This window comes from Takifugu flavidus, chromosome 2 (genome assembly GCF_003711565.1).
Source record: "Takifugu flavidus isolate HTHZ2018 chromosome 2, ASM371156v2, whole genome shotgun sequence".
NCBI classification, from domain to species: Eukaryota; Metazoa; Chordata; class Actinopteri; order Tetraodontiformes; family Tetraodontidae; genus Takifugu; species Takifugu flavidus.
Window position 1 is genome coordinate 16,924,044 of NC_079521.1, and position 13,164 is coordinate 16,937,207.

Genomic DNA, 13,164 nt, shown 5'->3' on the forward strand with positions numbered 1-13,164 from the left:
ACATCCGGGGGGGTGGGGGTTGACTGTTGGAAAATCTAGTCTAGGGTGCAAAATCCATTCTTCTACATTCAAGGAAATCCATGGCTTCATACTAGCATCAAAAGCAGGTTTTGGTTGTAAGGCCAATATTAAAACCACCTGAACTATAAAAATACAGGCGTAATTAAATCAGCTAGACGCTTAAGGCTTGTGACACGCTCGATATTCAAGCCAAGACGCTGTAAACGTATACCGAGGACATCAGACCACAGACGGGAAGCACGATGTAAACAAAAGCAAGTGTTAATGCTAAAGGCGTGCAGCCAGCCAGAAGTGGAGCTAAACTTCAAAAAATAACCACGTGTCGTGCATCAGCACATTCACAGTTGGCCACTTCCAAGAAATTCCTCCCAAACATTTGTTTCATGGACACCTTTTCACATTGCATCCATCGCGTTTAAATTCCTGGGGTTCCGATATGAACGCTGGAATGCTTTCGCATACGTTGGGGACACAGTCGTGTTTTGATTCCCTACAAAAAAAAAGTGAAAACAAGAACTTCAAAAAGACACCTTTGGACGCATGGCGCGATGAAAGAAAGAGAAGGGGTAAACAGCTTTGTCCTGAGATTGTAGATGACTACAATGGCTGCGCCGGGCTGCTGACCCCCGCCCGGACAGCACAGCGAGATAAGGTTTGATAATGGCGGCGGAACAGGTGCTTCCTCCTCCACTTCTGTGTGGGAGATCTGTTGAGGTTCCAGTGTTTGTGCCTCAGTCTCAATTCTGCCCTTAAGAAGCCCAGTATAAACCACATGATAGACTACAGAAGGAAACCTCTGCTGCATTTGTCAGTCGAGACGCTAACAGGCTCCATTTTTTCTAAGAAATTGTTTCACTGCAAAGACATTCCTCACATCAATCGTATTTTGTTGCAACAAGATAAAAAGACGCCTCGACATGGTCAAGCAAATATTATGCTGAAAGAAAATTCTCTGAAAAAGGAGCCAAGCGGATGGTGGATACTTAAAAGTTGGTGCCACATGACAGAAAAATAATGAAAATACACAAATCAGATACACAAATCAGCTGCATAAATATGGTGCTGCTTCATTGTTTATGAGCTCCGCTTGGACGGGGCAGACGAGGACAAAGTTTCAGTCCCCGTAGTGTCCAGTAAACAAGCCGTTTCTAAAACAGTGATGTTCAGAGGGTTCAGTTCCAGCGCCAAAATGCAATGTGACCGGGACTCAAATAATACCAATAGAAATAAATGTAAAGAAATAACAGGATACAAAAAGGGGCAGACATTAACAAAGACATCGAGGATCACGGTCAAGGCTCAAAGGACTGTGGAATGTCAGATTACGTAATGGCACCACCAGCTATTGTCACATTGGTTGCTTGAAGCCAGTTGTTGGTGCACACGGACGATGAGCGACTGCAAACATCATGGGATGCCAGAGCCCCACACCTCTGCTGGAACGGCTGAAAATGTCAATGAATAACAGCAGTGTAATATAGCAGCGCACTAAATGATATGCTGTCAGTGGAAAAGACGCTTCCAAAGAATATTATTCACTCATAACATCCAAACATCCTTTTCGTCTCTATTACAGCAGTAATTGTTCTCGGCGGACCTTCAGCTGGCAGCGCCGTGCTCTGGATTGGACTGGATTTGATCCCCGCGATGCCAACGCGGAGGAACCTCTCAAGTAAACGGCTGTTTGAAACGTTTAAAACCACTGGCAGAAAGGCTGAAAGGAAAATCTAATTCTGGGCGTATTAAAGCACGAGAGGATTGATGACAAACATGCTATATTACACTTTATATATCATATTAAAATATCATATTTTTTAAATAAAAATCTTTCACTGTCACATTTAAAATTGATCTTCATGCACATACCAGACAGTGATTCTCAGCCAATTAGAAGGTCGTCCGGCTCATGTACTGAAGGAAGGAAATTTACTGGGGCCTCACAATTTGTCTTTGGTCTTTACACTGTAAAAACTTACCTTAAATTGCTATTGCTTAATTGTCATGAGGGCTCAAATCAGCAGTGTGTTCATTTCAGATTGTTTAGGGGCTAATGTGGGTTAGTGTTTGCTCTCAAACCCATCAGTCATTTATCTTGTGAAGGGGTGAAAAACTGGCCTTTGTAATAATACAGTAATTACACAAACGCACAGCTTAAATCATGCTATTCCAAATATGAATGTCTGCACTTCCAGTGCTGTGACTTCATTCCATCCTGTGTTTTCCCACTTCCTGGTGAACTCAGTGCGTTTCAGCATGGAAAGTCCTGCCGGCCTGACAGCCCAGCTTTGTTTCCTGATGTGTTTAGCTTCACTGGCAGACGGAGCATTGATTACTCATATGTGGATCTTCCTGACAAACACATGATCCCATTCTCCCTCTGGCATTCGCTTCTGGAATGCAGTGTTTAGTTTTTCGCTCATAGTTTAGCAAACATCAGGAGACCGACGTGTAGCGGAACATGTCAAGTTATTGGTCACTTGAGCAAACACATGAAGTGATACAATGAGGAGAAATTCTTTTTTGAGTCTCTGGCTTTGGGCCCAAAACTGACTAACCCAGCGAGCTGAACGGTGCAGTTAGGTCTGGTCACGACTGCCAATGCAAGGCGGACCGCAGATGACAGACTCCTTTTACTCAAAATGATGCTTGAGCATGACTGGAAATCAAAAGGGTTCGATACAAAGCATCAGGGGCATAAATCTGACAAGTGTTGACATTTCTTTTTTTCATATACTCCTCAGCACCCTTCCCGAAAGCGTGCGCCACGTTCCTCGTGGGGGGGCTTGGGAGAAACTGAGCAAGTCATAGTTTGTGCAAAAGAGACATGTAACCCGTGTGCAACTGAAATTGACCTGTGGTTGGACTTAAAGTTTACAATCGGATTTTTAGCAGTGACTTACAAATAGAAACAGACTGACTAACAAACCAAAAAGACAACCGTAGTTCATGTACTCAAAACCACAGATAAAAGCAAAGTTCAGCAATAAGCCTACACTGTAACGTCACATTTTGTGCTCAAATGATAAAATACGTCAGACACAACAGGTGGACAACAAACCCTGGGTGGATATTTCTCCTTTGAGTGGTGTTTTGCCGAAATGCGTCATCCTAGCAAGGAGGAATGTGAAGCATGTACAAATGTAACAACTATCAGACCAATTAAAACATAACAAAAATGGGGAAAACCGACATCGTTTCATTTTTTTTCATCCCTCTAAACCGGACAAGTATTTTTTTTCCATTAAAAAAAAACAAAAAAAAAAACAGCACAAAAGCAGCTGGAGTCCGAAACCAGATTGTAAAAACTTTAAAAACCTTTTCAGTCTTTAACTTCTTGTAATTGTTCCCTGTGATTAGAGTTTCCAGAATGCAACAATTACGTTTGAGAACATGCTATCGGGGAAGACACGTCGTGCTCGTGCTGGGGAGCGCGACAGCAGCAGCGAGGCTGCAGGGTCCTGGAACGGAGCGCTCCTGAACTCTGCTGCCTTCTGGGACGCGTTTGCCCTCTCGGCGTCAGGCGTCAGGATTCATATGAGCTTCAGAAGAGACTGAAAGTGATGCTACGCTTAAAGTGACTCAGCATTTTCATCCGTCTCATCTCACTGTTTTCTTCAGGCTCATGTTCCTACAACAACACTTTCGGGTGAAAACGCAAAAACCTGTTGTTGGCAGCGATTTCAGGCACGATTACAAAAGGCAACTGAGCTCGTGCGAGTGGTCGAGACCACTTGCACGACTTCCAATCCACTATCTCGGATTTTCACTGTTCGGGTTTGCTGGCAGAAGCAACTTCACCTCATCATCGGCCCACTGGAATACTTTGTTTCTTGCCGTTATAAACGCTGCTTATAATGTTCACTGTTCACGTGCTTCAGTATACGTGTACGCGCGTCTGTTTCATTACAGCTAACGTGCACGATAGCGTATTGGTGGTCCGGGTGCCGCCTGCACGGGGGACTGTTTTACAGTGAAAACTTTGATGTGTAAACGGAGCCTTAGGCGGCCATTATCACTGTGGCTCTGGGGACCTTTATGAATTAGACTTAAAGTGTGTTCTACAAACTTTTGGAGACGATAAAGCCAGTTAAAAGAGGATTATGGAAATCTGTTAACATACTAATCCAATTTCCTTGGATTTGTATTGCTGGAGTGCTTCCTTAATTACTTGTTTAAAAAAATGGAAAGAAAGAAAAAACAGCTGAGCAGCAGCGTTGAATTCCAGTCAGTCACATAAACGGTCCTATTTCAGAAAATAACTGATACAAGCATATACTATATATATATATATATATATATAAATATTCACAGTGACTGTGCAGTAAACGAGGAGTGCATGAAATTAAAGAAAAGCTTTGGAAAGTTCCACCTCATAGCCAGACATTCCTTTTTGTAGATGTGTGGCAAATCCCAGTTTCTGCTCTAAACTTCAGCCACTTGCGTAACTAAATGGAGACACTTGACTTGTTGAACCTCAGTGGCGACAACACCAACAAATCACAGCTCGCTAATTGAACCAAGCCATAAAAAAAACCCTGGAAAGACAAACTTGTTTATACTGTCTTTGTGTTTTTAACCAACCAGCAAATTTAGATAATAGAGAATCTTGTAGCAAATGTTGATCTCAATCTAATGAAATGTGGCTGCCAATAATTCAGATTGTTGGCCATTATCAGCCATACTTGCTCCTCTTGCCTGAAACTTTAACAAACCACATGCTGTGGCAATGTAGGGGAATGTGAATTAACCATCTCCATGGAGATAAACCTCTAATCGGTAGCTCATAAACACAGTCGGAATGCCGATAATGACTTTCTGACTTGATTGCTGAGGTCAGCGGCATCCTCCAATGACTCCTTTTTCCGGCTTTAGTCACCTTAACGATGTACGGCTAATCTGCATGTTGTTCTTAACGGAGCTACAGTTGTAGTAGCCATCACACCAAATGACCTTTGTAGCCGAATGCGCTGTGCTGTTTGGAATGAAAACACAGAATTCTTTCTTGGTTTATGTGCTGATTCATCCCAGCATCTCTGGAGCCTCTCTCCATGAGGATCTGATACAGTACCAGAGGTGATGGAAATATACTAGATGGGCAACGACCTCCATCTACAGACACGGCTCATCCACAACAGATGAGGGTTCGTGCTGGTTCCTATCATCAGCACTTGCACGGAAAGATTAGAAACACATTTTTTTTCTCGGTGCAAGTTGTAAACACTTTTTGTCTGTGCATTCCTCATCTGTGCTTGTTTAGTTTGCTGGGGGTCTGTCGTAACCGCAAGATGTTTTATGTGCTCGGCCTCATCCACTGGTCTCCACAGATGTGTTACTTTGTGTTTGTAAATTAGCTTTTTTTCCCCCCAAAGTCCAGGAAAAATCTGTAAATAATAGTGGCTTACATACCAAAACCAGCATTCAAATAGCTTTGAGGATATAGCTTATCTTCATTAAAGCTTCAAAGTTGGAATTTCAGTCATTTGGCTCTGGGCCAACGTTTGACATAGTAGGAAATAACCTCTTCTTTCCTGTCTTTGTTTATTCCTTCGGTAGTTATTTCATTGAAAAAAGAAAAACAATTATGTACAGTTAAGTTTGCCAACATGCTTTTGTTTTAGACAACACCAAGATGACTCAAGAATTTGTCACATGTAAATTCTTTAGTCTAATCTCCAAGAACTTTGTTCATTATAGTTAAAATACTACTAATAACAAAGATTATGCAAATGATTATTATCATAAATATGACTGATAGTTCATAAGAACTGCATAGAATGGATTCATTCAGCATGTGTATCATTCCTAACCCATGATGTGTATCCTAGTATTCCAAGTATGTAGCTAGCACTCCGTGTACCCTCATGATTCCAACCACTTCCCATCAGGAACATCAGGGTTGAAGCAGTGGATGACTGCAGTGTGTCTCAATTCCATCCTCGCTGACATACAATAAAGACAAATAACAGAGCATGAATACGTGCACGCTGGTACGCGCACAAACACATGCAGAATGGTATAATAAATGGTACACAGGTCCTCAGTAACATCTGGAAACATTAAGCTAAACTTATATTTAGCTAAAGTTGCAAAAGTGTTTCTAAATTTAAACTCGAGCCATGACAGGAAGCTTGAGCGATGATGCAGAGATAATAAATTCAATCCTGTTTCACAATCGCTGGCTAAATAAAACCAGTGCCTTGCTCCTTTCTCTCAATATCAATGGAAATTAAAACTTCAACCTCAACCATGTCTTCAAACCTCACACAACACCTTTTTTTTGCAACTTTAATTAGCGGTGCGTGCTGCATCTCGTTAGCGTCTCATGAAGACGCTAGCACTCTGCTATGCGGTAGTCGCATCTACTAACAGTAACTCACAACAATGACACCCTTGATGGCCACCAACAGACTTGGTGATGAGGGAAAAGCCTGCATGCCATTAAAACCTCCCACTCACAATATGTCCGTTTGTGCTCCAATAAGAGCTTCAATTGTCCACAACTGACTTGTGAATATCACTGCATAAACAAGGCCCTGTGTACAATAGTATCTCATTGACCAGAGCCAAAGACTCCAGCTGCAGCTTTGATAACTCCTGGCCATCAGTGACCATTACAAACCAAAAAAAACAACAAGCTGCCATTCAAGTAACTTGGGGTCCAGAGTCAAGTGTTGCATTTAGGGATCTGCAGAGTTCCAGTCACAGCGAAAAACAAATTGCTGTGTAAGAATGTTGTGAATTCCTAATGTTTGAATGTGCTCCTCGTGTTGACATTGGCCTCCAGATCTGACCTATATTACTCCGTTTGCTGGCCTCACACCTGCTGAAGCACAAAAGCCTTTCTGCTGCAGTCTTTCACAGCTTCCTTTGGCCCAGGAGGAGTTTAAATGTTGACCGTCCTGCAACAGCCTGGCCACCTGTCCAAAGCTCGTTCCTGCCTCTCACCTGATGACTGCTGAGACGGTGCAACCCCGATAATATAATTCACACGCCGGAAGATTCATTGATGAACGAGTGACATCAAAGTGCGTTTGTCCCGTGATTTGTCTCTGCATGATTGATGCACTAATGTTTACACTTTAAGCTTTTTTTTTTTTTTTTTTTTTTAAATAACATCAACAGTTTTGATCCAAAATTGACAGACAGTGGTGACATTTGGGCAAAAATCTTCAAATCAATATGAAACGACATGAATGTTGAAATTTACTTGCTGGCTTTTTCCTCAGAGCCTGCAGACAAAACGAATCCGTTGGGCGGTTTATCTACTGAGAACGGCATAAATAAAGGTCTGGACACGGGCAGTCCTGTCCTGCGCAGTCTCAGCTGGCGTGTCCCTGGAGACAGAGAGCTTTCCCAGTCCTGATAAGCAAATACTCCACTGTGACAGGCCCCTACGGGTCACCCACCACATAACAGTAACAATAAGCAGACTGGATATTACACACGAGCTTCATGGGGGAAGATATTTCCCAATTAGGGAACGCTGAAAGGTTTCCAAACAAACAAACTTTTAAATAAACAACAATTAAGAATTTATCTAAGACAGGAAATACCAATATCTGCTACCCGAGCTCCAGAGGGCAACGTGTTGTCAAAACATGAAAATTCCTTCGGGTAACATTTGTCATTTTTGCGACACCGAATATAATTTGGGCCCCGAGTCGGACAAATTATTCCCATTTTGTTCCGAAGGTTCTGAACCGTACCGACCGCATAACCCTGGAACCGATAGGAACAAGGACACCCGCTAACCGGACAAACATTATTAAACCTGCACATCACACATTAACTCTTCCTGAGACGGCATCTGACCCGTTTCTGCCACAAACTCCAAACCTGTGTTATTGTCCGGGTCAGCGAAGGCCGCAGTCACAGTCGTGACGCAAACCCGCGGACCTACTTACAAACTCACACCCTTCGTCCACTCACACAAACCAAAATGCGTGAGCGGGGAAACGTGAAGGCCATTCCAACGTCTGTTCTTTTTTAGGATTGCGGGCAGACGTGTGGGAGAACACTTAATTTCTGAAGCCAATTATATCTTCAGATAAGAGAAGTGAATGAGGGAAGTTTAAAGTTGCTCGGCTGGCTGTGACCAACCCAATACGTCCTAATAATGTTAGCGCAGTGATGATGGTGCTCTTCAGAAGCCTTCAGAGCCTTTATGATTGAAAGTTAGTAATGTTGCTGGAGCTGTGTGATCAGTTTATGTCACATTCTATGAAACAGAAGCAGATTTCCAGTGACTATACGTACAGGTATATATAATTCTGTCATTGTATTGCAATTATCACAGTATGACTGAAGCCTTGATCGTCTTGATAACGTTCACATCACTCACCATCTCCACCCCTTGAGGAAAGGCTGTTCCCTCCCAGTCTGTTTTGGGGAATCGCTGGATGATCTTCCCACATCCTTCACCGGAGCCTGCAGGTAAATCCACAGGACGTCCAGTCAGTCAGCAGAAAAAACAACGAACACCACGTTTCATAATGAGAAACAGCTTATTTAGCAGGGCGTCAGCTCCGTGTGCCACCGTCCCTCAGACTTCTGCCACATTATTTATAAAATACAAAAAGATGAACGTGCAGATTCGTACATGGGTTAAACATCAAATGTAGATCAATGAGCAGCACAGGAAGAACTCCAGACCCAACCCAACTCTAAATGCTCAATAAAGGAAAGGAAGAAAAGGATAAAAACTTTATGTCTACAGAAATCTGCAAAAATAACTCGATCTGCAAAAGCACAGGTAGCAGGTTGTTTCCAATGTGTGTGAAATCTTTCGCTCAACCTCAGACCTCCACTCACTCCTTGTTTTAAAAAGCACATCCTGGTGCATCCTAAACCTGACACTAAACAGACGCGCTAACGTGCACACGGTGTGAACATTAAACTGTTGTACATTAAATTGTTTGCATGAAGCTTGCGCATCAGGATGAGGATGTTGAGATCCGAGCGGAGGGCGATGAAAACAGGCACGCTTACACACTATAGTGTGAGAGCAGCTTGAGGACGGCTAATCTACAGCAGATGTGCTGCACTTCACAATCAGCCATCCTGAGGTTCACCAGTGGCCCTACACGTCCTGCAGACCACTGCAACTGAAAGTAGATCAGCAACGCGTATCAGCAGCACGTGTTCTTGACACTTGATGTATGAAGGCAAGTTTCTGCTTTAGCAATCTGAAAACTAAAATGTGGAAATTGTTTCCAATTTAAGAAAACTCCCTCATTTAACATGCCAAAACCATCGAGGCTTATTCATCCCTGGGCTGGCTGACCCCATGACTTCATCCCAATGATATTCTAAGAAACTCTTAAAATAGCATCTATTTGTCAGCCGTGGAGCGCGATCATCTCGGCAAAGATCGAACTTGTTGATCCTGTGCAGGGAGCAGATGCCGTAGGCTCACACACCCATACCCAAGGGCAAGTCCAAACCCGAGAGAAAAGCCAGGCAAGTGGAGAAAACCCAACCAAGATTGGAACCTTGATCCTCCCCACTAGAAGCGACTGCACCAACCATTACACTTGATGAACTAGACAAAAAACAAAAACTGGTGTGCTTGTGCTGTATAGAATCATAGCATGTTGGATGGAGGTGTATTTTAACATCTGGAGACTGAACTGTCGATCGGGTGGTTTTTATGTCCAAGGCAGCGTCAGGATTGTTGAAGGCCGCAGGGTGCAACAACTGGCTTCAATATTTGGACCAAAAACTGTATCTTTGTGAAATATTCCTGCAAGAATTTGACATTCAGTTGGTGAAAGACAAGCAGGCCTCATGATTGAGCGACACCTTTGCATGTGAGTGACAGGAGGACATGAGAGGCGAGTTGCTGGAACAACTGTCAGACCAAACGGGATCACACGTCCTCTGTGGCACTACAACGGCAACTCCGCTATCAAGCCACTTAAATAACAGCCTCTGTGCCGGGAGGTTGGTTTGTTTTAATGATCAGAGCAGAGATGCAGTCAGTGGTTGATTTGTTCACCTGTATACACCCAAATGCTGCTGGTAGGTAGACCTGTATATGGGTTCTGCTTGGAGATCAGTGCTGGAAATCTGTCCAGCAGTTACTGGTCTTTACAGGTTTTTACAGCTCTGCTAATTGAACTCGCATGTCTGAAGTCCTCTAAGTTCAAATTTTCAACCATGGCTGAAACTAAAAGACAAAATTCTTCACATTCCATGAAGGCTGCAGTCATGTATTAAAACAAGCTGTGCTTCCAAACACCCCCCCTCAACCGCCGACAACTAAAAAGAACCCCATCGGCTTAGCTAATAGAACCCAGACCCAAAAGGGAACATGCTAATTTGAACATCCGCCGGTGAAACGCGATGGGGGTGAAGTCCAAGATCGTGATCATTTATTTAATTATTTTGGCTGAAGAGTAGAAAAGCAACCCATGTGCGAACTTTAAACCGTGGCAAATTTCTACCAGAATATAACAAAGTTGGTGGTTCAGCTGGTCGCTGTTGAGAGATGCTTCTCTGATATCTTGTTAAAATCCTGCTGATCCACAGCAGATGCCTGCTTCAGTTCTCATTTTATTTCATTTTTATTTTTTGAAAATTTAAGGTAGACATATGACACACAATCGCTGAAACAAATTCTCAGCAGACCGATGTAATCCAAAAATTATCTGCAAAATATGTTTCACATTTAGGACAAAAGGATATAAAACAGAAAGGAAACAATTGTGCCGTCAGGTGTTTCAGTTATGCAAGCCGTTTTTCTCTTTGGTCCAAATCCTGCCAAGTTCATGGCGCTGTCTTCGTTATACACTATTACACAACTGGCCTTTGACATCCCGACACAATAATGCAATGAAAGGCTTGTTATCTTTAAAGCTTTGATTTGCCGTGACAATACAAAAAGAAAAATGGCCCGGCCATGAATTGATTGGGTAATAGCGGTAACATAGCTCTGTAACACCGTGGCCAAGGGCGGGTTTCTGCCTGTACTACACGCCACCTAACAGATGCAACTGAATATAAAAAATAGAGCCTATAGTCACTTTTGAAGTTGCATGATTCAGCAAAGTCGTAACAAGTGAAATAGTGCGGAGCTGTTGCTAGTCCGTCCTGCTAGTCCGTCTTGCTTAGTGCAGATGTTTCTGCTCATAGGAAACACAAAAATGCTGCATTTATCCCTCTGATTTATCTGTGCTTGAATCAGCCAATTTCATTATATCTTTGGTATGGCCCTAAGTAGACCTACTTTATGTAAATCCATGTGGCTATATACTGACACATTGCTTCCCTTTTCTCACATCAAGTTTTTAAAGGTGTCGACCCCCACCCTTACATTAAGGGTGTGTGTGCTGCAGCTTGTTGTGAAGCTCAGTTCTGATGAACTGCTGCTGTCAGCAGCTGGCGTGAAGATAAACTTGGGCAATATATTTGACAGCTGAAGCTTTGATTTTCCTCCTGATGATTTCTATTTTTGTCCTATTTTCCCAATCGCGAGCTCATCTCCAAACCATTAATTTCCTGGAAGAATTGATATCTCACATTCTTGGACTCAAAGATGAAGTTTATGCTCCCACAGAGCCCTGTGACGACTCCAACAGCTCTTCTTGGGGATCTGGGACAGCCACTGACAGAATCATGGGATCCTTCTTACCTAATATTTTGTCTTTCGAGATGTTTAAAGGGACAATGACGTCTGTCTGACTGTGGGACGCTAAAAACCTCTGAGAAATCGACCCCATGACACCTTCTCCTCACTCGGATCGGCTGATCCGATCGGCCCTGCCACTGACAGCATCTTCAGAAGAACCTATGAGTCTGCTCCACCGTTACACTGCGTTCTTACAAAAGAGAAACCTCTTGAATCCACGTCTACTCTTCGTGGACCTCCCCCACAATTCAGCTCGCAACCCTACAGCAGGGAGGAAGGAACTCCTCCATTGTGGTCAGGATGCCACCAGTTCTGGATCCAAATTTAAGGCTGCCAAATGCGGAGTCCAAAGGAAAACATTGGACGGAGGCAGCAAACGGCATCACACATCTGCCGTCTGACTTACAGTCACAGCGCTGCCGGCTGTGGTGAGCGAAAGGTGCTGAGGTTTGTTCACCGCAGCCCTTTGGTGACACCAGCGGCTGCCATCTGATCCCAGCGGCTGCCGTTATTGTTCTGCGCCGTCACCGAAGATGTTGCACAAGGCCGATGTTAGAGGAACAAAGACGGGGAGCAAATGTTGAAACCACACGGACCGTGATTGTATAGTTATTCCTCCTCTTCCATAAGTTGAGCAAGCCACCGTGTCAACGCGGTTCGACTACATCAACATCTCCAGCTGCTGGAGGACCCCCAAACCAAAATTATATGGCATTATTAAATACTTCCCAAAGTTACCACATTTGACATGAATTAAGAGTAAATATTATCTCAGATTGGTTAAGGGAGTTTGCTCTAAAGTGCTTAAAGTATACGTTTAAACAAATCTCATGAAAAGAAGATCTCAGAACAGGATCCAGAAGCTTCATATCGTTCTATTATAGAAAAAGCATTGTGTAACCAGGAACTTCAAGTTACGAAAGTTCAAAATTCTTCTCATGCCTCATAAAGTGATGTAGTAATGCGCTGTGGAGATGCTTGAGTTTTGGGGAAAAGTACTCAACAGAAATGCTGCCAAAGATGAAGATAAGTGGAGCCCCACCAGCTCAGTGTTGGGTTTATGGAACCAAACCATGAGCCGGAGCACAGACACCAGAATAGTTGACTGCAGCAACAAGAAAGACCATAAAACATGAACTCAAATTGTTACACACCATCTGTGCGTTTGGGATTAAAGGTGTTCTGCTCAATGTTCAGAGTCGTTGAGATGAGATGTTCATGCAGGATCCATATTAGGTATATCCGGGACAAATCTCAGGAAAAAGCGGCCGTTCGAATCAATGACGGGAACATTCTTTTGAATATTGGGAAAGATTTTGTTGTTCTGGGTTACATAAATCATTCTCCACATCCAGAGCAGAAGGTACGCACCCATAGGGTCAGCAAGAGCGGCGTCTATAAAACGCATTCCACAAACAGTTTGATTCAATAAGGAGTGACGCTGTCCATGCAGTCGACTGTTTAGGAAAAGGCTGCCAGGCCGTATATAAAATTGAGCCGTAATGAGAAACTGT

The 13,164-nt window shown here is 43.2% G+C and overlaps 1 protein-coding gene across 3 annotated transcripts in view; it reads right to left on the reverse strand.

Annotated features, from left to right (window-relative positions):
• Positions 1–13,164, reverse strand: part of sbf2 (SET binding factor 2) — a 59,247-nt gene that overhangs the window by 43,881 nt on the left and 2,202 nt on the right. For all 3 annotated transcript variants that reach the window (XM_057024257.1, XM_057024263.1, XM_057024251.1), the window contains exon 2: positions 8,363–8,448. In XM_057024257.1, the coding sequence (XP_056880237.1) occupies positions 8,363–8,448 (86 nt within the window). The remainder of the gene's footprint in view (positions 1–8,362; positions 8,449–13,164) is intronic.